The sequence below is a fragment of the Erinaceus europaeus genome, chromosome 12 (genome assembly GCF_950295315.1).
Source record: "Erinaceus europaeus chromosome 12, mEriEur2.1, whole genome shotgun sequence".
In the NCBI taxonomy this organism is placed as follows: domain Eukaryota; kingdom Metazoa; phylum Chordata; class Mammalia; order Eulipotyphla; family Erinaceidae; genus Erinaceus; species Erinaceus europaeus.
This window is the reverse complement of record NC_080173.1, coordinates 53883478-53911477: the sequence shown is the minus strand read 5'-3', so window position 1 is coordinate 53911477 and position 28000 is coordinate 53883478. Positions and strand designations below refer to the sequence as shown.

Sequence of the window (28000 nt, the reverse complement as noted above, 5' to 3'; positions counted from 1 at the left end):
GTGCACTTTTGCTTTAAGGTGTGTATTTCCCCCAACTTATGAGGACATGTGCAATGCATTCTGTCTCATGGGCCCCGACCTATATTTAGGTTCTGTGGCTTTGTTAGGAGGTACACCACCCAACATGGAACTGACAAGTCCTATGAGCTCAGGTCTTTGGACACGTTGTGGCGTGTGATCTACCAAGTACATACCACCCTGCCCATGAAAGTCTTTCTGCAGAACCACTATGCTATCTCCCCAGTCTGCCTTCAAGCAGGTTGAGACCTCCTTCTCAGATACCACTCTCAGCCATCCTTCCGGACTCCTTCCACCTGCCCAGCTTTGAGTCAGAGGTCTATCCCATTGTAGCTTCTCCCTCCCTCCCCCCCATTGCTATTGTCATAACCCACCTGACAAGATTCCCACCCTGGACACAGTCGGTTTACCGTATGCCTCTGCTGGCCAGGCCTGGGAAGCTGGTCACTGCAGGGGAGGGCCTCACAGACGGCACAGGCAGCACTTGGTGTTTATGCTCACGAACTTCACGAGGGCTCCATGGCTGCCAGTTCTTAGCAACATCGCCCCGCCAGATATTCGTCGGGATGCGGCATCATCTAAGTTCATTTCCCACGTCTACACTCGACCGGACCTGCCAATATACGCGGATATCTTCGCCCACCCTGTCCAACGCTTGACGTTGGACCCAATCTGGTCCCCTACGCCTACACTGAACTTCTCTGTTCCAGACTCTTGGAAACAGAGTTGGCAGTCAGCTGAGGTAAAGAACAAACACCTCATCACAGACCCCTGCAAGCGTCAACCCGGCTTTGACCTAGCACGTTATGATTGGGCCCTCCTCAATCGCTATCGAACAGGCCATGGCCAGTGCGCCGCTATGTTCCATCGCTGGGGAGCCAGAGACCACCCGAATTGCCCCTGCGGCTACAGACAGACTATGACCCACATAGTCAACGACTGCCACCTCTCCAGATTCAAAGGAGGTCTCGAAACTTTCCATCAGGCTCAACCTGACGCTGTTGACTGGCTACGGAAGAAGGGCAAATGCTAGAAGAACGAGGGCTCAACTCAGCGCAGCTCTCCGGCTCTATTTCTCTGGCTCTCATAGCTTCCACACCACACACCTTAGGCCTTCTCTCCTCTCCTCAGTCTCCCTTCTCCTCTGCACTCCTCCCAGCTGATGACTTCACCTTGTACCTAACTGGACACTGAGTCTGAGGTGCCTCTGCCATGTCCATCCCAAACCCTGAACCCTCCTGTGTCTGCACACTCCTTCCTCCTCTGTTCCTCCTGCCACAGCCACGTCTCTACTCATGCCATGAAGTTGGCACCCTTCTCCTTGCCAAAAACTCTGCTCCTAGATCACTGTTCTTACCACCAGGTAACTCCAGGGAGTCAGTCTCTAGACAGGTCAATAGAAATCCAGGGATGTGAGGACCTCCACTCTCCTCCATTGACCCCAGATGCTCTCACCACACTCTGCCATGTCTTTTTTCACCATCCCAAAATAATTGTTGACACATGCTAACTTTCAGCTTCCACATCCTCACTTCCTTGTGGTCTAGTTTCCTGCCCCCATGCTGGCAAAGAATATTTAATGCCAAGAAAATCTTCACAAGTGGTCCGGGAGGTGGTGCAGTGATAAAGCTTTGGATACTTAAGCATGAGGTCCTGAGTTCGATCCCCAGCAGCACATGTGCCAGAGTGATGTCTGGTTCTTTATCTCTCCTCCTATCTTTTTCACTAATAAATAAATAAAATCTTTAAAGGGCAGGGGTAGATAGCATAATGGTTATGCAAAGAGACTCTCTTTGCCTGAGGCTCTGATATCCCAGGTTCAATCCTCTGCACCACCAAAAAGCCAGAGTTCATAAAAGAAAAGAAAATCTTCACAAGAGAAAGACAAGACCGAAAGCTGCACACTGTCTAATTAAGGCAATCGCATTATTTATACATTAAAAGCAAAGGAAACAGTAAAATTCTAACAATAACTACTCCTGAAATGTTGGGGTTAGAGGCAAGTTTTATTTGTTTATGTATGGTTTTCTTCTCTTGGTTTCCACATTGAACATATTTCACATTTGTGTAATCTAAAAATAAAGCAACAGAAGAGCTCTTTCTTGCTGTTTCTGCCCAAGAATGCATCTCTGTTTATAGTGCCTTATCATCATGAACTTTTCCCTCTGTAATCATTTGCAGCAAGCCATGGAGACAACTTGGTCTTATGTATGTTTTTCCTCTAGATCCTCTTTCTGTTTTCCTTCTTTGATTTGTATTTTTGCTAAAGATACATAAGTCCACAGCTCAACTCAACGAGTTCCCGAAAACTTATTTTAAAAGCTCCAGAAGTCCTTGCCCCTTCTCTTTTCACCCAAATTCCTGTGAGATGTCACTGTGCACCCCCCATACTTATTTATTTTGATATTTCCCTTAACAATTCTGAACCACCTACTTATACAACTAGTTACTGAGTTCTCAGTCATAAATATTACTTGCTGTCTTCCTTAGGTGGAAGATGAAGATTTAGCTCAGAGACTTACTTTTCCTCCCTTGTCTTCTCAGTAGAGCTACTACTGCACATTTTGTAAGATCAATCAATGCTAATACTACTATTACTATGAAAATGCTACTCAGAGATGAGCCATGCAATATACTACAATATCATTCTCTAGCTTAAACAACTTCATTTCCCCTGAAATTAAGCTTCCCTTTGTTAACTACTGCTTAGTTGTTTTTTAATAGTAAGAAGTCTTTTTTATATATATTTATTCCCTTTTGTTGTCCTTATTGTTTTATTGTTGTAGTTATTATTGTTGTTGTTGATGATGTCGTTGTTGGACAAGATAGAGAGAAATGGAGAGAGGAAGGAAAGACGGAGGGGGGAGAGAAAGATAGACAGCTGCAGACCTGCTTCACCGCCTGTGAAGAGACTCCCCTGCAGGTGGGGAGCCAGGGGCTCCAACCGGGATCCTTAGGCTGGTCCTAGCGCTTTGAACCACCTGCGTCTAACCCACTGCACTACTGCCTGACTCCCTGCTTAGTTTTTTAATGTAATTATTGCTAATTAATTCCCACACTCTGACAGAAGTCAGAATCTCAGTACTTGTAAACATTTTTGTTGTTGTTAAACCAGAGCACTGCTCAGTTCTGGCTTATAGTGGAGCCAGGAATCCACCACAGGACCTTAGGATCTCGGAGTCTCAGATTATAAATGTCTTTTTGCATAACCACTATGATTTCTTCCAGGCTTTCCATCTGTAGAGATAGCTAACTAGGTAGGATGCCTGCTTTGCTATGTGGTCCAGGTTTTCTTTTAAATAGGGACAGAGAGTTCAATTTCCCCACACCACCATAAGCCAGAGCTGAGCAGTGTTCTGGTGAAAATAAATAAATAGGGAGAGAGAGAAAGAGACACACACTTTAGCACTGCTTCACGACTTGTGAAGCTTCCCCTCTGCAGATAGGGACTGGGGCCTTGAACCTGGGTCTTAAAGCTTGGTTTGCACTCTTATAAAGTGAGTCATAGCCTGGTCCCAACTGTTGCTGGTTTCTGTGTTTTGGCATTCTACCCTACAACCTTGCTAAACTCACTTGATTATAATTGTTATTTTAAAATCATTTTCTGGGAGTCGGGCGGTAGTGCAGTGGGTTAACCACACGTGGTGCAAAGCACAAGGACCAGCATAAGGATTCTGGATCCAGTTTCCAGCTCGCTACCTGCAGGGAAATTGCTTCACAGGTGGTAAAGCAGGTCTGCAGATGTCTATCTTTCTCTTCCTCTTCTCTGTCCTATCTAACAACAATGACATCAATAACAACAATAACTACAACAACAATAAAAAGGGCAACAAAAGGGAAAATAAATAAATATAAAAAATTTTTAAAAATCATTTTCTACTTATACAATAAAGGTGTTCTTTTAAAAATATTTATTTATTTCCTTTTTGTTGTCCTTGGTTTTTTATTGTTATTGTAGTTATTATTGTTGATGATGTTGTTGTATAGGACAGAGAGAAATGGAGAGAAGAGGGGAAGACAGAGAGGGGGAGAGAAAGATAGACACCTGCAGACCTGCTTCACCGCCTGTGAATTGACTCCCCTGCAGGTAGAGAGAACCCAGATCCTTACATCGGTCCTTACGCTTCGTGCCACATGTGCTTAACCCGCTGCACTACCGCCCAACCCACACTGGCTGGCTTCCTATTGTTGAATAGAAGTGATGAGAGTAGACATCTTTACCTTTTCCTGGTTTTAGGGGAAAACATTCAATCTTTCATTTCATATCTTGTCAGTGTCTTCTTAGTCCCAGGCATGGTAGTGGCTTTCTCTTTATCTAAAGATCGCTTTTACAGAACTGGTTGGTTTGTTTGGATTTCTCTGCTTCTTCTTTTTCTCTGAGTCTGCCAAGTTTTTCATTTGTGTTGCTTTTACTTTCGTAGTTGTCTTTGTATCTTTTATTTTTCTCTCTAATGTTGTAGTTTTTCTCAAGTGACTATGTTACTTGTCTGCTTGTTCATTTTTGAGAGTGAGTACTGTTGACTACTAGTTAATTTCCAAATCCTTTCTTCCTGGGTACCTGGTTACTCAGCCAAAGAATACTTTTCCCAGGCTAGTTGTGACTAGATAAGGTCTATTACAAGTTTTCACCATTAAATGGAATGGAATTTATATGTGCGGTGTCTGCCTTATTTGTCTTGGGGGCTGGGCGGCAGCCCAGCGGGTTAAGCACACATGGTGCAAAGTGCAAGGACCAGCATAAAGATCCCAGTTTGAGCCCCTGACTACCCATCTGTAAGGGGGTCGCCTCACAAGTGGTGAAGTAGGTCTGCAGGTGTCTGTCTTTCTCTCCCCCCTCTGTCTTCCCCCTCTTCTCTTGATTACTCTCTGTCCTATCCAACAGCAGCAATAACAAGGGCAACAACAAAAAGGGCAGCAAAATGGGGGAAACTGGTCTCCGGGAGTAGTGGATTTGTAGTGCAGGCACTGAGCCCCAGCGATAACCCTGGAGGCAAAAAAAAAAAAAAAAAAAAGCAAATGGCTACCCTGAATTTCTCCTGCCTTTCCTCCTGGCAAGCTGAAACACAGAAGACCAGCTCCCAGTTAGATGAGGACCATCTTTATGCGTATGGCAAACCAGTGAAAGGAAAGTGAGTCTGTGAACAACCCACAGAGAGAAATTAACTTCTATTTTCTCCACTGAGTTTTAAAAATACGTTTTTTATTTGTGAGAAAAAAACCAGAGCACTACTCTGGCACATGTAATGCTGGGGACTGAACTTGGGACCTTATGTCTGAGATTTCAACACTTCCCAAGTTACGTAGTCTACTGTATTTGGGATCTCTTGGTACAACAACCTAGATGTTACTTTAAATGCTATCCCTACTAATATAAGTACAGAAAACATGGTGGGAAGCTTTGTATGCATGAGGGCTCGTGCAGACATGGATTTTACTCCAAGATAGTGGGTCTCCAGGTGTGACTCATGTGACCCTGGGGTTCATAAGACCCTCTCAGGGAATACTTGAAGCCAAAATTATTTTCATGAAAATGCTAAATCATTATTTACCTTTTTCACTCTCATCCTCTCCTGATTATACAGCTGTTTCCCAGAGGCAAGGTGATACCTGACTGCACAACAGAATGAAAAGCCTAAGACTGCCAAAAACGTGGAGGGGGAAATGCCATGCATGTATACCATTCCTACCACCAAAGGTCTGTGTCTATACCCCCACTCCTCTAACCCCCCCTCCAGTGAAGCTGAAAATCTACCCTCCCCCCAGAGTTTTTAATTAATTTATCCTTTTTAAAAAAATATTTATTCATTTCCTTTTGTTGCCCTTGTTGTTTTTTATTGTTGTAGTTGTTATTCTTGTTGTTATTGATGTCGTCGTTAGATAGGACAGAGAAAATGGAGAGAGGAAAGGAAGACAGAGAGGGGGAGAGAAAGATAGACACCTGCAGACCTGCTTCACCGCCTGTGAAGCGACTCCCCTGCAGGTGGGGAGCCGGAAACTCGAACCGGGATCCTCAATGCCGGTCCTTGCGCTTTGCACCACCTGCGCTTAACCCGCTGCGCTACTGCCCGCCTCCCTTTAATTTATTTTTTATGTTTATTTATTGGATAGAGACAGCCAGAAATCGAGAGGGTAGGAGGAGATAGAAAGGGAGAGAGACACCTGCAGCCCTGCTTCACCATTTGCAAAGATTTCCCCCTCCAGGTGGGGACTGGGGACTCCAATCGCGGTTCTTGTGCATTGTAACATGTACGCTCAACCAGGTGCACCCCCAACCCTCCCTCAGAGTTCTTTTTTTAATATAAATTATCTTTATCTATTTATTGGATACAGCCAGAAATCGAGACGCAAGAGGGTGATAGAGAGGAAGAGAGACAGAGACACCTGTAACACTGCTTCACCACTCACAAAGCTTTCCCCCTACAGGTGGGAACTAGGAGCTCGAACCTGGGTCCTCCTACATTGTAGCATGTGAGCTCAACTAGGTGCGCCACCACCTGGAGCCCCCCCACACACACATACACATACAGAGTTTTGGTTTTTTTATTTTTTCCCCTTTTGGTGCCCTTATTGTTTACTGTTGTTGTTGTTATTGGTGTTGTTACTGATGTCATTGTTGTTGGATAGGCCAGAGAGAAATCGAGGGGGGGGGAAGACAGAGATGGGGAGAGACAGGCACCTGCAGACCTGCTTCACTGCCTGTGAGGCGACTCCCCTGCAGGTAGGGAACCGGGAGCTTTCTCTCTCTCCTCCTATATTTCTATATTCCTGTTTCTCATAAATAAATAAATAATATAAAAAATACAGAGAAAAGGAGGTGAGGAGAAAAGGAAGATTATAAAGCAAATGGAGCAAACTGTTAGCAATGGATGAACTTGAATAAATAATTTTTACTTTTCTTGAAGTAAAGAAGTGACTCTAGAAAAAGAGGGGAAAAAAAAGAATACACTTTTCTCTGAGCTATTCCTACCTTCGCTAACTCTGGCTCTCATCTTCTAGACCAGATGTTTTCTAAAGTTCTCTCTGCTCTGGCAATCAATGTCCGCGATGCTGATGTTTCCACACAAGGCTTTGTAAAGAAGGCGGCCTCGTGGCTTCCCTCTAGGCCTCTCAGTTCAACAGTTATTCTACCACAACCTTCTCTAGGGTGCCACTTCTCCTGTTCCATCATCCGTCAATCATCATCGGTCATCTCTGCCACAACACTAGTCAGGCTGGCTACTCCTCTAAAAGCTCCAGTATCAGGAAAGACACGTGCATTTATTTTCAAGAAACCACACTTCCCAAAAGGCTTTGCGCCAACATCTCGGAGGTTACCACCAAAGAGAAAAGGCTTTTCAGCAAGGACCAGTCGCTGCACAGTTTCTTGGGATTTGTAGTTCTCTTGTGAAAACCCGCTGAACCCGGAGAGCGCCGCTAGACACCTTTCCCAGAATACACTGCGTTTTCTTCCACCAATCGGAGACGCCAATATTGGGAGAAGGCGGGGAAGAGGCGATGCTAGCTGGCGCGTGCGCAGTTTGCCTGGCTGGGGAATTCATGTGGAGGTCAGAGTGAATGCAGGTGAGAATGGAGGGTCCGGCTCTGGGCGGTGCGTGGAGCCTCTGCGCGCCCAGTCACCATTTGAGCAAAGGGGTCTGGGGGTGCATGCTTGGGCGGACTTCTTGGGGGAAGACAGCAGCGCACGAGCTCGGGACGAGCCAGGGAGTTAGTAGTCTAAGGAAGATGTGTATGGGGGCAGGGTGAGGAATAATCCAGAAACTGTTTGAAATGGAAAAGTTGAGGTGTCCGACTGCATGCTCTGGTATTGGGAAAGGAATATTTAAGTGTACGGAGGAAACATCAGTGCACTCGGCCCGAAGCGTGGCAAGGCAAGAGGGAGGACGAGGACGGTGGGCGGGGCATTGGAAAGTTAAGTTTTGGATTCCGCTTAGGCCCGCGGTGCCCCCGCCCACCCTTCCTCAGCACCACCCTCCGCAGGCCCAGTTGAATCCCCTGTTATCTTTGGTCTCGGTGTCATCCAGCACCCTCTTCCATAGAAACAGACCCTTCTTAAAATGTAAGGTGGAGAGGCAGGACGGTAAGGAAATTAAGCTGTGTCTAGTCCTAGACCTTCAGGTCCCAATCCTGGTCTCGCCTCTTAAGAGTTGTGTGATCTTGAGCTTGTCAACTAATTCTCATGTGCCCCAACTCCCTCATCTGTAGTGATCTACTTCATAAGTCTTAGTTGAAGATTAAACAAATTGCTTTTAGAAGCTATTCTCTAGTTTGCAGTTAGCTGTTACTTTCGCTATTAGAATTACCATGTAATAGGGGCCAGGTAGCGGCATACCTGGTTGACTGCACACATTACAGTGCTCAAGGACCTGGGTTCAAGCCCCTGGTCCCCACCTGTAAGGGAAAAGCTTCACGAGTGGTGAAGCAGGACCGCAGGTGTCTCTCTGTCTCTTCCTCTTTCCGTCTCCACCTCCCCTCTCGATTTCTGGCTGTCTCTATCCAATAAATAAATAAAGATTAAAAATTTAAAAAAAAATTACCATGTAATAATGTGTTGGGATGTTTGGTTTTTCTTTTTGTAGTTTATCTGTGGCTATTAAATCAGTGTCCTTTTCATTTTTTTTTTAAATTATCTTTATTTATTAGATAGAGACAGCCAGAAATCAAGAGGGAAGGGGGTGAGAAAGAGGGAGAGAGACACCTGCAGCCCTGCTTCACCACTTGTAAAGCTTTCCCCCCTGCAGGTGGGGGTTGAACCCGGGTCCTTGCGCATTGTAATACATGCACTTAACCAGGTGTGCCACCACCCAGTCCCTGTCCTTTTCATTTTTAACAGAGTGCCCCGGAGTGTTCTTTGTGGAGCATAGGTCTCAAGCATGTGCTGTTTCACCGCTCCAGGCCACTTTTTTTTTTTTTAATTGGATAGGACAGAAGTTGAGAAGAAGGGAAGGTAGAGGAGAGAGACACCTACAGACCTGCTTCACCACTTGTGGAACCGTCCGACGCCCCATCCTCCCCCACCCCGCAAGTGGAGAACTGGGGACTCGAACCCTGATCCTTGCACTTCATACTAAGTGCACTTAACCTGGTGGGCCCACCCCGTCCAGGCCACTTTTCCAGTCTCATAGGAAGAGAGACCCCACAATTCCAGTGTCATAGCACCTGTGTGGTGCCAGGGCTGGAACCATAGGTGCCATATCCAATGAGCTATCTCTCTGGCCTCAGGCTCCTTTTTGATAGGAAAAAGGGGAGGAGGAAAAGGAAAAAAAACAGGAACTGATAATGTATTTTTCTAAGCTGTAGTGTTATTTATTAGTTGTCGTTAAGTAGATGATGATTCAGAGCTCTCAAGAGTTGAAAAACAGTGGTCTGGGAGGTGGCCCAGTGCATAAAGCATCGGACTCTCAAGCATGAGGTCCTGAGTTCAATCTCCGGCAGCACACGTACCAGAGTGATGTCTGGATTTTTCTCTCTCCTCTTATGTTTCTCATTATTAAATAAATAAGGGGGCCAGGCAGTGGCACACCTGGTTAAGCACACACATTACAGTGTGCAAGGACCTGGGTTCAAGCCCCTGGTCCCCACCTGCAGGGGGAAAGCTTCACGAGTGGTGAAACAGGGCGGCTGCAGGTGTCTCTGTCTCTCTTCCGCATTGTATCCCCCTCACCTCACAACTTTTCTGTCTCTATTCAAAATAAAGATTTAAAAATAAAATCTTAAAAAAAAAAGTTGAAAAACAGACAGTTGATAGACTTGGAGAGGTCTTTCTCTGAGGATTTGAAGATGAAGTTGCTCTGTTTTTACCTCCACAGGTGTGAGAGGGTTCAGCAGAAGCAGACATGGCTGCCAAAGTGTTTGAGTCCATTGGCAAGTTTGGCCTGGCTTTAGCTGTTGCTGGAGGCGTGGTGAACTCTGCCTTATATAATGGTGAGGGGGGTAGGTGGGCTGGGGAATCCCCAAAGGATTTCAGTTACCCTGCAGTCTTGCTGGTAGCTGCTGTGTGTGAATCCCACACAATGTGGCTGCCTGTATGTATCCTTTTAGTCAAGGTTCCTTCAGCACTTGTATGCACAGAGAGTCTCCAAGTTGCTCAGCTGCTGGTTGGACACTTCCAGCTGCTCTTGTTAATTTGAAATGATGCCACAGCACCTGAAGGCTGCACTACTGTCAGGGGTTCATAGGCTGGTGGAAATGGAGAGCCTGTTTCTTCTCGTCTCCCTGTGTGTAAAATAACTTGGCAAGGTCTTTAGACCTTTATTCACCTTGACTCTGGGCAAGTTGGCGTAGTTCTACAGAGAAACTGTCTTTACGATGCATTGCCCAGCTTCTTACAATGTAGTAGTGATGTAAGCTGGCATTTCTGGTACTTTCCTGCACAGCTTTAGACAAATCACTTGCTCCTATTCCAGACCCTAGCTTCCTCACTAGCCGTGTGTGGGACTAAACTAGTTTATCTCTGGCACCCTCTAGTTTTGTTGAGAAACAATAGATTGACTTCCACCAAAATCTCCAGATTCAGTTCCCAGCACCGCCTTAAGCCAGAGCTGTCCTCTGGTTTAAAAAAAAAGGGGGGGAGGGAAGAAGGTAGATAGCATAATGGTTATGCAAAGTGACTCTCATGCCTGAGGCTCCAAAGCCCCAGGTTCAATCCCCTGCACCACCATAAACCAGAGCTGAACAGTGCTCTGGTTAAAAAAAAGGGGGGGAGAGAAAGGAAAAGATTGACTCACCCAATGTGTGACACTGACAAAAAGAGAATTGCAGCCTGGGGAGACAGCATAATAAATGCAAAATGACTGCTGAGTAATGATATTTGGACTGATCTTAAAGTCCAAAAAGACTGGCAGACAAAAGCCTATGTATACAGCTGTCTGTATACTCTGATCTTTCTTAGCCATTCCTGCATAACTAGAAAGTTATGTTCATCACTATGCTCTCTCAGGCAACAAGACAGCTCTGTAACTCCTTAGAAAAACCAAGTTACTGCAGAGGAGATTAGGATTGGGCCGAGGGTAGATAGCATAATGGTTATGCAAACAGATTCTCATGCCTGAGGCTCCAAAGACAAATTCAATCCCCTGCACCACTTTAAACCAGAGTTGAACAGTGCTCTGGTAAAAAGGAGCTTACAGGGAGTCGGGTGGTAGCACAGTGGGTTAAATGCACGTAGCGCAACAAGGACCGCCATAAGGATCCCGGTTTGAGCCCCCAGCTCCCCACCTGCAGGGGAGTCGCTTCACAAGTGGTGAAGCAGGTCTACAGGTGTCTTTCTCTCCTCCCTCTCTGTCTTCCCCTCCTCTCTTCATTTCTCTCTGTCCTATCTAACAACGAAGACATCAGTAACAACAATAATAGCTACAACAATTTAAAAAAAAGGGCAACAAAAAGGGGAAAATAAATAAATATTAAAAAAACAGATTAGGCTCTGTCAGATTATGGTTTTCCCATAATTAGAGTGCTGCTTCTGGAAATAGTGGATTAAATTGGAGTCAGGATGGGACATGGCAGCAGTGAATACTTTGGGCAGTTTTAGAAAGCTTTAGTAGTTGATTCTGGAAATGTGTTGGCTGGAGTTTGGGGGTGGAGTTATTAATCAGAAAATCAGCAGTTACTTATTTCAAGGAGAAACTAAGGAATAAATCCTATTACTGAAGTCCTTGGGAAGACACATGGGACAAGAAGTAATTGCTTAGTTTTCCTGCTAGTCAGAAACCTCTGAAGACCAGAAATGTGGGAAGGCAGAACAAAAGAGGAGAGACTTAATAAATGAACAGAAAGCACAGGGAGCTTTCAGAGACATGATCCTTTTGGTGAAAGTGTAAGGGGGATTTTCTGACTCACTTTCTTTCATTCCTTTCTAGTGGATGCTGGTCACAGAGCTGTCATTTTTGATCGGTTTCGTGGCGTACAGGACATTGTGGTAGGAGAAGGCACTCACTTTCTCATCCCATGGGTACAAAAACCGATTATCTTTGACTGCCGCTCTCGGCCACGAAATGTGCCAGTAATTACTGGCAGTAAAGGTGAGTCTTGCCTGTGGGTCAGGTGAAGTGAAGTGTGTGGAGGGGTTGTTGTGTTCTTTTGTCTGTGGGATACTAGGACCCAGAACAGATTGGACTTCATAAAGAATTTCTAGCATATTTTCTGTGGAGAATTTTATATGGAGTCATAGAATATATGTCTGTGGTATTTAGCTGCAAATTTAGAGAAGTACATTTCAAGGGGGGTCGGGCGGTAGTGCAGCAGGTGAAGCACATAAGGCGCAAAGCACAAGGACTGGCATAAGAATCCCAGTTCAAGTCCCAGCTCCCTTACCTGCAGGGGAGTCACTTCATAGGCGGTGAAACAGGTCTGCAGGTGTTTTATCTTTCCCTCTCTGTCTTCCCCATTTCTCTCTGTCCTATCCAACAACGATGACATCAATAACAATAATAACTATAACAAAGGCAACAAAAGGGGGGGGAAGCCTTCAGAAGCAGTGGATTTGTGGTGCAGATAATGAGCCCCAGCAGGCAAAAAAGTGTGTGTGTGTGTGTGTGTGTGTGTGTGTATTTCAAGAGTTACATAGTGATTTGATTTTTTTAAAGGTTTTATTTATTTATGAGAAAGATAGGAGGGGAGAGTGAAAGAACCAGACATCACTCTGGTACATGTGCTGGTGGGAATTGAACTTGGGACCTCATGCTTGAGAGTCCAGTGCCTTATCCACTACTGTACCACCTCCCGGACCACATCTAACTTTTTTTTTTTTTTTAGGTTTATTCATTGGGCTGGAAAAAATAACTCAAATCGATAGTGCACACAGCCCAGATTTGAGCCTGGCCCCCATTTTATTAGGCAAAATTTGGTGCTGTGGTGTCTTTCCTTTGCTCTTTTTATCTGAAAAAGTTAACCCAGCGCAGTGAAGCCCTAACAATGGCCAAAAAAAAAAATGTTTATGGAGGGTGGGGGAGAGAGAAAACGAACCAGAGTATCACTCTGGCACATGTGATGGGGTCAAACTCTGGACCTCACGCTTGAGAGTCCAAGGCTTTGTCCAGTGTGCCACCTCCTGGGTTGCAGTGATCTGGTTTTCAAGAAATTGTCATGTGTGTTTTCTCCTTCTGTTGACCCTTGCCATCGGTGGCTCCCCAGAGTGACTATAGAAACTGGTCTCTAGCCGTTGTGTTTGTTTTTTATAGCCAACTTACGCTTTGCTGTCCTTTCCAAGACCTGTTTCCAACAGAGCTGACCTCACATTGTTAACTCACAGGCCGAGACCCACATCCTTGGGAGTATAATCTGTTGGTGTTTGTGACATATCACTGGATTTCTAGTTGATGCTCACGTGAATTATTGTCGTTACTCCCCGCTCCTACATACAGAGGTGAAATGAATTACTGTCAGTGTGCTCCCCCACAGAGAGGGACATAGAGGTACACAGGCAGTAAATGGAATAGCAGATGCTGGCTCAGCAGTGACATCTGTGCAGCAGGAGAGGGTCGTGTTGATGTTGGTTTGTTCATTGTATTCTTCAGCAGATATTTGCTTACTGCGATCGAGCCCAGCTTTGTACTGGGTTGGAGGATGGGGTGGTTCAGCAATGAATAAAGCCTTTAGTAGCTCAGTCTCCGGAGAGATAAGACATGTGAGTAGTTAGTGTGGTGAGTACAGAGCCAAGAAGGTATAGAGGGAGCCGAGAAGGGCACACCAGCCTAGACTAGGCAGGGTCTGAGTTGGGGTTTTAGAATGAGAAGTGGGCATAGGAGGGGTTGCGTTAGAGTCTGTCCTGTAGCTTCTGGTCAGGGAGAGAAAGGCCTCCTGTAAAATTAGACATTTGGTATATCCTTTACAAGAAGAAACCAAAAATGTGATGGGGTTAATGAAGAAACTTGAGGGTCTAGTTCTAGACTTTCTACTGCTCTATTTGCATTTCTTTTTTTTCCCAAGATATATTTGATTTTTAACATTGTTTATTTTAGAGAAAGAGATAATAGCAAGAGAACAGAGCGCTGCTTGCCTCTGGCTTATGGTGATGCCAAGGATTGAACCTGGGACCTTAGAGCCTCAGGCATGAATCTTTTACATAATCACTATGCTGTCTCCCCAGCCCAGATATATTTTACTTATTTCACATGAGACAAGAAGGGAGAAATAAACCAGAGAAGCACTCCGGTATATGTGACATCAAGAACCTCGGGCACACAGCCTCAGTGCTGTAACAGTTGAACCATTTCGCTGGCCACCTAAGGATACATTATGTCTGTAATGCCAGTACAGAATAGTCTACACAGCTCTTGGCAGAAGCTTCCAGAAATCGGGAACTTTGTGTGTACACATTTCTCACTTCTCTTGGTGTCTGGTTAGGACTTGATCTCGTGGGCACCTGTTCTATTTTGTTGATGATTAGAAGCTACCCTACCTGAGCAGGCCTGGGGCACGGTGTTCTTTCCACCTTGGATCCTTTGACCAAGTGAAATAATGAAGAGCAGACTCTGGCTGATTCTGATAACCCCCTACATCTGTTGTGTCTTTGACTGTTTACTCCTTCAATTTCCTTCTGCATACCTGGAAGATGGATAAAAGCCCTTTTTTTTTTTCTTATTTCTTTTCTGCAGACAAGGAAATAAGCTGAGATTGGCTAATGTTTACTGAGGCTGCATAGTTAGTAAACAGTAGAGTGTCCCTGCAGCCCAGGCCTTGAACAGCTAACCCAGTCCAAAGTGGACTGTTTTTCCTGGACCCACAGTAACCGCTCCAAGGCACACTCCCGACGTGAGCCACATTCACACTAGAATTTTTGGTGTTGACCTATTCCCTTAAAATAGTCAAGTATTCCAGATAGCCCACAGCACCTATTAGACACCTAACCTGAATCACTTCTACCAGAGGTCATTCAGGACATAGAGAAAAACTGACATCACCAGAAACCTTTAAGAAGTTACACCCTCTGTGGTCCTGTGCTGAGTCCTTTGCCAGCATGAACTAAAATGCTGCGTTTGGGTGGGGGGGGGGGTGTGAAGCAATCTTGAAATCTTACGATTTTGTAAACCATCATTGAATCAAAAATCAATAAAATGTAAAACGAACAAAAAGAGGTGCAGTCTAATTTATTTTAAGTAGAGACAAGAGAGTGGAAGATTACAGAGCGCTGAAGTTCCCTTTCAAACCTAGGTCACTCCCATGGCCAAGCAGCTCACTGTTCAAGTAAGCGGTTTTGCTGGCCTAAGGCCAGTATTTTTTATTTTACTTTTTAACTCCAGAGTTTGTCCTCCACCCTAAAGATTTACAGAACGTCAACATAACCCTGCGCATCCTTTTCCGGCCGGTTGCTAGCCAGCTTCCTCGCATCTTCACCAGCATCGGGGAAGACTATGACGAGCGTGTGCTGCCGTCCATCACCACAGAGATCCTCAAGTCAGTGGTGGTAAGTGAGCCAGACCTCTGCATCCCGCCTAAAGCATGGCATCCAAGAGACTGTTGCGGGGTGGCAGGAAGACCTTGGCTGTGGCTGGTGGTTTCCTGGTGGGTCCCTTTCTACCCCTTCGTTATCCTGATCTCTGCCCTCTCGTGGAATCAGGCTCGCTTTGATGCTGGAGAACTAATCACGCAGAGAGAGCTGGTTTCCAGACAGGTGAGCGATGACCTTACGGAGCGAGCAGCCACCTTTGGGCTCATCCTGGATGACGTATCCTTGGTAAGACCTTTGTGGAGCATGTGTGGAAGGAGGTGGTGGTTCTTGTTCAAGTGCTAGACTCAGCTTCTGTGTAGAAACTAAGTCCTATGTAAGAGTTAAAAAAAAAAAAAAAAACATTGGGGACCATCTTGGTAGTAGTGTAAGGCTTTGTTCTCACACAAAGGTTATTTTATATCCCCTCTGTTGCAACCTTTTTTTTTTTCCTGGCCCTACCCAGATGATCCCTAACTACTAAATGTTTCACCTCTTCCAACTTAAGATTTATTTATCTTATTTGTGATAAGAGAGAGACAGCATCACTCTGGCACATCACACTGGGCTGAACTTAGGACCTCATGCTTATAAGTCTAGGCTGCTCTTCTCTACTTATTTAATTAATTAATTAACCTACCACCAGGGTTATTGTTGGAGTTTGGTGCCTTCACAATGAGTCCACCACTCCCAATGGCTTTATTTTATTTTGTTTTATTTTTACTTATTTATTATTGGATAGAGACAGAAAGAATTTGAGAGGGGAGGGGGTGATAGAGAGACAGACTTGCAGCCCTGCTTCACCACTCGTGAGGCTTTCCTTCCTGTAGGTGGGGACCAGGGGCTTGAACCTGGGTCCTTGTGCACCGTAATGCAAGTGCTTAACCAGGTGCACCACCACCTGGTCCCCTTTCCAGATTTAAAAAAAGATTTTTTTAATATTATTTATTCCCTTTTGTTGCCCTTGTTTTATTGATGTAGTTATTGTTGTTATTGACGTTGTTGTTGGATAGGACAAAGAGAAATGGAGAGAGGAGGGGAGACAGAGAGGGGGAGAGAAAGATAGACACCTGCAGGCCTGCTTCACTGCCTGTGAAGCGACTCCCCTGCAGGTGGGAAGCCGGGGGCTTGAACTGGGATCCTTCTGCCAGTCCTTGTGCTTTGCGCCACCTGCACTTAATCTGCTACACTATCGCCTGGCTCCCCCCTTTCCAAATATTTTAAGATTTTATTTAATTATCCATGAGAAAGATAGAGAGAGAAAGAACCAGATATCACTCTGGTACATATGCTGCCAGGGATTGAACTTGGGACCTCATGCTTGAGGGTCCAATGCTTTAGTCACTGCACCATCTCCTGGACCACCCTTTCCAAATTCTTAAGTGGTCCCCAGTGCTGTCTGGAAAATGGTATTTTGTTAACCCTGTTTGATACAGGGAGAAACAGTCTGGTGGAAAGTGGAGAACAGCTTGGATATTTTTCTCCCTAGCACAGACCTCCCAACCTGACCCCTGGAATTTCCCGTACAGTTAGGGTCTGAAGCTCAGTGAATTGATCTCTGGGAACCCCCGTGAAAGATGATAGAGTGTAGGTGCATGATTCTGTCCCCCACAGCCTGGTATGTAGGGGTGGGGGTGGGGGATTGGGGAGAGCAAGGGACATCTTGGAGACATAAGTTATTCTCTTGAGACCATATAGTCTGTGTATTTATATGGCATTGAACGCCATAACTCAAACAGAAGGTAGTGCAGGTGGGATAGCATTTCATATCCAGGAGTGTGAGGGGAAGAGGTCGTGTTTCTGACTCTGGGAAAAATCTTGTTCGGTTAGCAAGGTAGAGTGTTTCCTATGCGTCGCTAGGGAAAGGCACCACTTCCCCCCTCAGCTTGTGTGCAGCTGTTTAAACAGCCATCACAACACCTCCCAGGGCACTGCTCTCACCTAGTGTGGATTACTTCTAGTGGAAGACCTGTGGGCTCCCTCTACTGGCAAGCTGCCCAACTGCAGCCATTTGGCTCACTTGCTGTTAACCTAAACACTTTGTGAGAAAATGCTAAGTGAAAAGCTGAGGAGATGCTTGGCGTTTTTGCTAGACTTCAACCGCATGCTCTATTCTGAGGGAATGTGGGCTGACCACAAGAAACCTCATCTAAGAGGTGTGAGAAGAAAATTAGATTTCATGGGAAATTTGCTGCCCTCAGCTGGCCCTTCTAGAGAGAACTTTTATTCCGTAATTACACATTTCATTTTTCATTCCCAAGGAGTATATTTCCTCCCGCAAACCTGGAACAAGACTAGCCGAGGAGCAGGCAAAGCAAGACGGCTGCAGTTTAAGAGCTTTATGGAGACCACGGGGCTAGGAATCAGAAGTTTTGAACAAACTCTGTTAAGCAAAAAGCAGCAGTTGAAATAATGGAAGAGGAGGTGAAATAAATAGAATATGATAGAAAAATCAATGTGATTCACTTTGTTTCTCCCTTTTTAATTAAAATACTTGAGATTAGTCAGTAAACTGCTGCAGGCTAAGCATTGAGAGGTTTCTTTCTTTGTTTTTAATCTAGAGAGGAGGGAAGAGAACCCTGCTCAACTCTGGCAATGGTGGGGCCTGGGCTTGTCTCTGGGGCCTCAGATGTGCAAGTTGGTGCACTCACAGGTCAAGCTCTCTCCCCAGCCAGCCCTTGGGTATTAGGAATATTTATTATTTATTTATCAGATAGAGACAGCCAGAAATTGATAGGGTAGGGGGAGATAGAGAGGGAGACAGACGCAACACTGTTTCACCGTTTGTGAAGCTTTCCTCCTGCAGGTGGGGACTAGGGGCTCGAACCTGGGTCCTTGTGCATAGTAGCATGTGTTCAACCAGGTGCACCACCACCTGCTTCTGTATTAGGAGTTCTGAGGTCTGTTCCCTCCCTTTGCTTACACTCTGGCTGAAGACAGTCACTTCAGCCAAGTCTGATATGTGTGCTCTGGGGAAGGTCCATGGGTAGTCAGACTTTTAGACTCTTAAGTCTAAGCAATAGCTTTACCTGCCTTCTCTTTTAAGCCCTTTCCCAGAGCACTCACACATGGGAATACTATGATTTGCAGTCCACTTTCTTCCTCTTCCTGTTTTGTGGTGGAGGTGCTGTGAGGAGAAGTGGACTGGTTAATCCATAAGTAGAGATCATCAGGCTCTTGAATTCCTGAGAACCTACTGCACCCTCCACTCTCAGGGGCTCAGTTTTCCATCTGGCTTCCCTGGGGGCTTCAAACAGGCCATCAAAGGGCCTTGTAGAAGTGCTAGTCGGTGGTGGGGATCTTCTCTCCTGGGGAGGTGGCTGATGGGGTAGATACTTTCTGGTGTCTGTAGGCCATCTTCTACTTGAGGTTGCTATGCTGGGGGTGACAGAACCATGCACGAGCAATTTGGGCAACAGGGAATTCTGGGGGTGCGAACTCATTTTGGACACGACTGCAGAGGCAGGAGGGTTTCTGGCCTCTCACTGCTTCCAGCTGCTAGAGCCATTCCTGGCCTCTTCCTCCGGTGGCCATGGAGGCTTCACAGCCGCGCTGTCTAAACAATTAGACTGCCTCATCTCTCGCTCACTCTCTCCCCTTAGACACATCTGACCTTCGGGAAGGAGTTCACAGAAGCGGTAGAAGCCAAACAGGTGGCTCAGCAGGAAGCAGAGAGAGCCAGATTTGTGGTAGAGAAGGTGAGTGTTCAGCCAGATGGCAGGAGCCTTTCTTCCCTTCTCCAGTGTTCCGCTTCCCCATTTGCTGGGTGGCCTGGAAATTCATCATCTGTCATCTCTTCCGGGATCATCAGAAAGGGATTGAAGGGATCATACTCCTACAATTGGTTCCAGAGCCTTTGGGGACTAGTTAAAGATATGTGAAATTATATTCCTAAATCACTGAAGGGTAATTTTTCCCCTCTACTTCCATAAGATCAAAAAACACACCCTATAAATAAAAATGTTTCTCCTGGAATATTTTCAGCTTCACTCAAATAATTTTTAACTGTGGTTCCACGGTGAAAGCTGACAGCAAAAAAAGGATCAAACAGTGTGCCAGAAGCATTATCGTCACTGGATTTCCCCCCCTCCCCCAGCTCTAAATCCGTCCAGATGTTTGAGTGTGTGATAGGACACAATGTATGTGCATGACAGCCTGGTCTTTGCAAAGGTGTATTTCTTGCTGCCTTTCTCCCCACCACTAATTCTCAGAGATTAGCATTTCTGATCTAAAACCTAAGTGTCTCTCTCTCTCTTTTTTAAGATGTTATTTTTTAAAAAAACATTTTTTAATATTTAATTTACTTATTTATTCCCTTTTGTTGCCCTTATTGTTTTTTATTGTTGTTATTATTGTTGTTATGATGTCGTCATTGTTGGATAGGACAGAGAGAAATGGAGAGAGGAGGGGAGGACGGGGAGAGAAAGATAGACAGACACCTACAGACCTGCTTCACTGCCTGTGAAGTGAAGTGACTCCCCTGCAGGTGGGGAGCTGGGGGCTCGAACCTGGATCCTTACTCCAGTCCTTGTGCTTCATGCCACATGTGTTTAACCCGCTGTGCTACCACCCGACTCCCTACATGTTATTTTTGTTACGAGAGAGGGAGATTTGAGACCAGAACACTGCTTGAAACTAGTATATGGTGGTACTGGGGATTGAACCTGTGACCTCTGGAACTTCAGTCATGAAAGTCTGGTGTGTAGCTACTGTGATACTTCCCTGATTCAGTCCTTTGTCTCTAGAATTAGTGAAAAGAGATGTATAGGGATGGCCAACATAAGCTCTGTGTGTGGAAGCTTTCTTGATGCTTTCTTGCCTGTCCCCAGAATGTCTATGATTGCCTGAGGATACTTTGTGCTAGGGAGACAGGAGTTGCACTAACAGTCACAACCTAGGAGTTAAAAACAAAGGGCTCGTTTCAGAGAGACATGGTACTATACTCTCCTCCCACACTTCATTCATGCCAGTGCCATAATCAGTGGGAGGGGCCATTTGATCTCTTCTAGATACATGAGCTCCTGGCCTGAAACTGGTGGAGTTCACAGGAAGAGCCATCTTAAAAGCAGCCTTCTCCTGCTTCCTAGCTATACTGGTTTCCATGAAGGCCACACTGACTTGGGGATGGAGGGTTGATTTCTACCTTTATTTTCTCCTGTTTTCCTTGGCGGTGAATCCTCCTTGCCCCCCCCCTCCCAGTCCCCCCCCCCCAGAGAAGGCTGGTCAGACTGAAATTCTATGAATATGTATGAGAACTTTGAAATAAGACCTATACAGCCAGCATAAATGTCTCCCTACAAGGATGAGAAGTGGAACGTTACAGAAGTACAGGGTTGGGTGGTCATTGTTGACCCCGTATGAGGGAGGAGGCCACTTTGCAGAGTTCTAACACCTGAGTGATCATCTCTCCCACCCATAGGCTGAGCAGCAGAAGAAGGCAGCCATTATCTCTGCTGAGGGCGACTCCAAGGCCGCTGAGCTGATCGCCAACTCATTGGCCACCGCAGGCGATGGTCTGATTGAGCTGCGCAAGTTGGAGGCAGCGGAGGACATCGCCTACCAGCTCTCGCGCTCGCGGAACATCACCTACCTGCCCTCCGGGCAGTCAGTGCTCCTCCAGCTACCCCAGTGAGGCCCTGGCCGCCCGCACCTCCTTGGAGCTATCTGGGCCGCAGCCCTCATGATCATTCACGCCGCCTTCCTTCTGCCCCTGCCCCAGAAATCACTGAAATTATGTGATTGGCTATAAGAGAAGGAAATAAAGTGAAATCACTTTAGATCTCTAATTACTCTATTAGATGAAGCTCTTTTTTTCTACTCATTTCCATTCTTCTTCTTTTTTTCCCCCTTTATTTTTAATCCACCTCCCAACCAAAAATTGTCAAGTGCCTCCAAGGCAGGCCAGCCTGCCCTGCCCCCCCCCCTTTCTGGGCCAGGTCGGCCACTGCATCTGCTCTAGGCATTTGCGATCGGCAGAGGAAAGGCAGGGCCACCCGTGTGTGAGGGGCCAGGAGCACACTCATCAGCCTGAGTAACTAGGTGGCCCCCAATCTCAAGATTTGAGGAAGATGGCACATGCAGTTCAGCTGAGGAGGCTGGTGTCAGTTTTTTCCAGCAGTTCTGCAACAGACCCAGCTGAAGAGGTGCCGGGGAGGGTCAGAGAGGAAGTGGTCTGTCAGTTACCATAAGGCTGATGCTCTTTAACTGTGGGGCCAGCGGAAGCAGGTGTGTACAAGCAAGGCACGGCTTGAAAAATCTGCCCTGTGAAGGTGGGTGGGCCTGATTTGCTGGTCCCCGGGGTCCTAAAACTGGGATGGACTTAAATAATGAGAGAACAGACCTGATGTGTAAGATGTGAGATGTGTAAAGACTTCCTCTCCCCCCCCCCCCCCCACACACACACCTTGGTGTCTTGAATACCCAGCGGAATTCCAGCTTGAAGGATTGCATCCTGCTGGGGCTGAACTGCCTGCCAAAAACACGCATCTTGCTTTCCTGGCTGCCTCGGTCAAAGACTGCCCTTCTGGAGGGTTCTGTGCCTGTGCTTTGAAGGAAACAGCCTTGAGAAGAAAACAAATCTGTTGTAAACTGCTGTCAATAAATGACACCCAGACCTTCCAGCTCAGTCCTCTGGGTTTGCTTTGGTGTTTGTGGAAGCCAGGGGATCAGAACAGACCGTTCTGATCGTTCTAGCAATGTTTGTGTCCATGTGCTTCTGTCGCCACCTGGGACAGGCGCTTTAGCAAGGCAGAAAAGGCTTTGGTTTTAGAGAACACTGCTGTGTTCAGGCCCATCCCCAGCCTGTCGTGGATCTCAGTGGTGTCAGGTGAAGTGTGTCATGAGATGGACTCTTGGAGGTCAAAGTGGGGGAGATTAATTACCTTTCCTCAGCTTTTAGTACCAGTACTAAAAATATATATATATACATATATATTAATTTTTAAAAATGTTTATCCCCTTTTGTTGGTCTTGTTTTATTGTTGTAGTTATTATTGTTGTTATTGATGTCGTCGTTGCTAGATGGGACAGAGAAAAATGGAGAGAGGAGGGGAAGACGGGGAGAGAAAGACACCTGCAGACCTGCTTCACCACCCGTGAGTGACCCCTGCAGGTGGGGAGCCGGGGGCTCGAACTGGGATCCTTAGACCGGTCCTTGTGCTTTGTGTTGCCTGCGCTTAACCCGCTGAGCTACTGCCCGACTCCCGGATATATTATTTTTTCTTTTTTTTATTATTATTATTTTTTCCTCCTCCAGGGTTATTGCTGGGCTCGGTGCCTGCACCATGAATCCACCGCTCCTGGAGGCCATTTTTTCCCCCCCTTTTGTTGCCCTTGTTGTAGCTTCGTTGTGGTTATTATTAGGGGAGAGAAAGATAGACACCTGCAGACCTGCTTCACCGCCTGTGAAGCGACTCCCCTGCAGGTGGGGAGCCGGGGGCTCGAACCGGGATCCTTAACCAGAGCACTGCTCAGCTCTGGCTGACAGTGGTGCTAGGGATCGAGCCTGGCACATCAGAAGCCCAGGTATGAGAGTCTGAGAGTCTTGCATAACCATCATGCTGTCTCCCTATCCTGGTGCCAGCAGTCCTGATGGCTGTAGGCCTGCTCGCCACCCATCAACAGCACGTTCCCCTTATGGAAGAGATCAGAAATTGTAGGTCTGCCAAGACACCCCCCCCCCCCCCAATTCGAGTGTGTGTGCGTGATTCCTGTTTGCCTTTTATATATCAGCTAGTTACCGGTGCTGTGCCATGGATCCTGACAGAAAATGACACAGGAGTTTCCGTGTCGGACAGGGAAAGTAGGCCTGTGATTGAGAAGCCAACTATGCCACCACCCACTGCTAATTCTTTTAGGAACAAAGCGGAGGAAACGTGTAGTGAAACGTGTAGTGAGTGAGCTCACATGCTGACTGCTTTAACCTCCACTCTAATCCCTGTACTCTCCACCTAGCTGGGGAGAACCATCTTCAAGAGGACTCTGACCTGGACTCTGCACCCCCTCTCCCCAGTGATAGACCCAGCTGTCAGCTGGAAGAGGCAGGACCAATGTGCAGATTCAGGGTGGAACTACGCCCTCCCCCCTCTGTCCCCCCCCCCAGCACCACACACACACACACACACACACACACACTGAAAGCACGTGTGTGATGAGCTGCTGAACCTCAGGCCTCCTCTCAGGAACTTTTCTCCCAGCTTTTTTTTTTTTTTTTCCCCTGTAAGGATAAGGAAGCTTGTAACTGATGAGGTACCTGGAGTCAGAGAGCACGTTAAACACCGGAACAGAAAGGGCAGGAGTCCTACATAGATTGTAGGCCAGCTTCTACTCCACAACCTTCCTTTTTTTCCCTGCTGTTAATTGCTTTGGACACCCTTTGTGGGGAAAGACGGGTAGGAGGCCCCTCTCTTCCCCAGGCCCTTCTGAACAGAGCAGCTCCATTTCTTGCATTTGGCAAAAGGTTAAATTTCCTACTCCAGGTGTCTGGAGGGGAGCCCCCAACAGTTTCTGGGATCCTTCTGCCTACAGGTCAGTCCTCTCAGTGGCAGGCAGGCAGGCTAGGCTTCTGCTGGTTTTGTTGTTAGCCTCCCTGCCACGGATGGTGCCAGGGGCCTCATTCTGCCTTAACTTTCGCCCAGTAATTCTTTTCACGAATGTCCAAGGGCTGTTAACTGGCTGCTTAGCCTCAGGATCCCCTGAGAGCTGGGTTTCTCCAGACACTGCCACAATGGGCCTTTATCAGCTTGGGACTCTGAGCCTGGGATCAAAAGCCCTATCCTGTCCTGTCCTGGCTGGGGAAGGGGCCAAGCAGGGAGTGTCTTCTCTCTCTCTCTCTCCTTTGGTCAGGCTAAATGGTTCCCTTGTTCTAGCTCTGAGGGAGCTTACTCTCAGCTTACTCTAGCTTACTCAGAGCAGTGAGTGGACTCTGAACAGGAAGGCTAGGGAAAAACCCTCCAAAGACTGCCATTTTCTTCTGTTAGTTCTGTACACATTCAGCCAGTATGGAGCAATGGGGAAGATAGGGTTCACCCCCCAAGTGGACTTGTCTTTTATTTATATTTTTATGTATTTACTTATTTTCGGAAGTAGCACCAAGGCTGGCTCCCAGACTGGCTTTCATTATTTCAGATAGAGAAGGCAGGAGAAAGGAGGTTGTACTGCGGCATAAACTGAAGCTTTGTACACGGTAAGGCCCACATTCCACCTAGGAAACTTCTGAAAGGGAGAAACAATGGAATATCGGTTAAGTCCTGACTTAGCAAATGCATCTAGCAATCAGCCAGGGATGCTCAGTCAGGACTTGACTTTTTCCATCTGTCCATAATTGTGCAGACAGAGCAGTCTGTCCACCCTGATTGAGATCGCAGAATGTTGAACTGATCCTCCTCACTGCTTCCAATTTCATTTTCCTGCAGCAGATCTCATCCCCTCCTGACTTGAGACAACTTCAGTAGCCACTTCTAGCTCTCTGAATAAAGTGTAAATGAGGGCCGGCAAGATAGCTCACTTAGATAGTGCACCTGTTTTGTCATGCACAGGACCTACATTCAAGCCTGCCCCCCCCCCTTTTTTTAAACCAGAGCACTGCTCAGTTCTGACTTAAAGTGGTGTGGGGGATTGAACCTGAACCTGAGATTATGGAGCCTCAGGCATGAGAGTCTCTGCATAACCATTTCACTATCCCCCCACCCTATCTTTTTATCTGAAAAAACCAGCTTGGAGCAGTGAAGCTGTGGTGATGGTGGCAAGAATAAAGTACAAATGTTTTGTTGTATTGTTTGTATAGAAATGAAAGGGGCGGGGGGCAGCAGCAGTGCAGTAGGTTAAGCACATATGACACAAAGTGAAAGGACCAGTGAAAGGACTGAAAGGATTCCGGGGGAGTTGGGCGGTAGTGCAGTGGGTTAAGCGCCTGTGGTGCAAAGCGCAAGGCATAAGGATCCCGGTCCAGCCCCTGGCTCCCCACCTGCAGGGGAGTCGCTTCACAGGCGGTGAAGCAGATCTGCAGGTGTCTGTCTTTCTCTCTCCCTCTCTGTCGTCCCCATCTCTCTCCATTTCTCTCTGTCCTATCCAACAACGACGACATCAACAACAATAAAAGCAAGGGCAACAAAAAGGAAATAAATATTAAAAAAATCTAAAAAAAATTAAAAAGAAGAAAGGATTCTGGTTTGAGCCCCTGGCTCCCCACCTGCAGGGGGGTTGCCTCACAGGCAGTGAAGCGAGTCTGCAGGTGTCTATCTTCCTCTCCCCATCTGTCTTTCCCTCCTCTCTCGATTTCTCTCTGTCCTGTCCAACAACAACAGCAAGGGCAACAAAATGGGAGAAAATGGCCTCCAGGAGCAGTGGACCGAGCCCCAGCAATGACCCTGGAGGCAAAAGAAAAAAAAAAAAAAAAAGGAAAAGAAAAGAAAAATGAACCAACAGTGGCACACCTGGTTGAACACACACGTTTTTAACCATATGCAAGGACCCAGGATTGAACCCCTGCTCCCCACTTGCAGAGGGGACAGTTCACGAGCGTCAGGCAGGTCTCCGGGCATCTTAGTTTTCCTTCTCCCCTCTTATCTCCCCCACCCCCTCAATTTCTCTCTGTCCTATCAATTAAAATAGGAAGTGGGGGGGAAATAGCTGCCAGGAATGGCAGATTCATAGTGCAGTCTCTGAGCTCCAGAGACAACCCTGATGGCAATAGAAGGAGAGGAAGGGGCCTGGAGTTGACACACCTGGTTAAGCGCACACTTTACAGTGCACAAGGATCCAGGTTCAAGCCCCTGGTCCCCACCTGCAGGGGGAAACTTCATGATGGTGAAGCAGGGCTACAGGTATCTCTGTTTCTTTCCCTCTATCTCCCACTCCCCTCTCAATTTCTCTTTGTCTCTGTTCAGTAATAAATAATAAAGTAAATTTAAAAAATTTTTAAAAAAAAGAAGAGGAAGAAAAAGTAATGACTAGGATACCAAAAACTCACCCCAAAGGCAACAACACTAACAGCACCATTGAAAACACTGCACCCAGGGCCGTGGAAGTGATGCAGTGGTAAAGCTTAGGGCTTATGAGCATGGGGTCCTGCCAGAATATTCTGCTCTGGCCTCAATCTCTCCTATCTGTCTCATGAAATAAATAAATAAATGTAAAGTAAAAAACAAAACAAAACAACAAAATTACCACCACCTCCAACCAGAGCTATCTGCTCTTGTCCGTGTAACCCCATAACTTCACTGAAGCTGCTGTGTTCAGTCTCACACCATCCTGGCTGGTCCCTCCCCCAACACTTTACAGCTCTAAATGTCTCCTCTGAGTGCTGACTCTCCCACAAAACTTGCCAGTGTTCTTTCCTCCCCATCCTTTACCTCTCCCTTGTGTGAACTTAACCGCGCTCTCATGAGGCATTTGGCACTTTATTCATTGAGTTGTTGTGTCACTACTGTGTGTGTGTGTGTGTGTGTGTGTTCTCACTTATGGAAGCTAGAACACAAATGCCTCAATGTTACCTCTTCTGCTTCTTTCCCTCAACCACCCTCTGCTCTGTGCCCTGAGTCCAACATGAGTAACCCTTGATGGGAATGACTAAATGTGTGTGGAAGGAATAGAGACTGCAGAGCTGAGGTTACTGCTTAGAGCTTGAGTTTTCTCATACTATTGGGCTAAGTTATGTCAAGCTACTGAGTCAGGGCTCCTGGGATCCAGAGGGAAAACCCATCTACTAATGTCCCGCCCACCCTTGGCCAGAGAGAGATACATGGGAACATACAGGTCCTGCATGCAAGAGGCTTCAGGTTCAATCCCCTACACACAAAAAAGCCAAAGTTGAGTGCTGCTCTGGTCAGTAATAATAATTATATATGTATGTATAACTATTATATACCTTTATATAGAGGCAGAGAGAGACCCCATAGCAGTGGGAGCCAGGCTTGAAGCTGAGTCACACACAGAAAAATAATAATAATAACTCTGACTAGCTCCCCACTTTTATTAGTCTTGCTTCATATGGCCTCCAGATGTGACCTCTGCCCTCACCACCACCTGCCCACCGTCTGCCCTCTCCTTTCTGAAGCACTACTCTCCATTTTCCCTCTTTTGGCCTATCTCCTTATCTCAAGCCCAGTTAAAAGCCCCTCTTCTTGAGGAATCCACCAGGCTGACTGATAACCTCTTTTCCTTTCAGTCTTTGTATAAAAAGCAAAATTGTGGGTGAGGGTAGAGACTCTCATGCCTGAGGCTCCACTGTCTCAGGTTCAATCCCCTGTAACACCATAAACCTGAGCTGAGCAATGCTCTTGTAAAAAAAAAAAAAAAAAAAGGGGGGGGTGCTCTGGAGTGGCAACAGCAGGATTGAGAATTGAACAAAAAATGATAAGGGGAAGAGGTCTGCCTTCACTGATAGAGGTGAGGATGCTTTTGGAAAATTCCAGAAGACAAGGTTGGAAGAAAATGAGTGGAAATTAGTCCTAGGGAAGCCAGCTCAGAGTTGAAAGAGAATAACTTTTCCGTCCAGGAGGTGGCGCAGTGAATAAAGTGTTGAACTCTCAGGCATAAAGTCCTGAGTTTGATACCCAGATC

The 28000-nt window shown here is 46.4% G+C and overlaps 1 protein-coding gene across 1 annotated transcript; it reads left to right on the top strand.

Moving 5' to 3' along the window:
• The first annotated feature begins 7499 nt into the window (after window positions 1–7499).
• PHB1 (prohibitin 1) lies at window positions 7500–21236 on the top strand. Its single transcript, XM_007525631.2, has 7 exons — window positions 7500–7578; window positions 9825–9939; window positions 11874–12035; window positions 15276–15418; window positions 15572–15688; window positions 19042–19137; window positions 20859–21236. The coding sequence occupies exons 2-7, from the start codon at window positions 9852–9854 to the stop codon at window positions 21069–21071; spliced, it is 819 nt and encodes a 272-aa protein (XP_007525693.1). The 5' UTR covers window positions 7500–7578; window positions 9825–9851; the 3' UTR covers window positions 21072–21236.
• Window positions 21237–28000: the final 6764 nt, after the last annotated feature.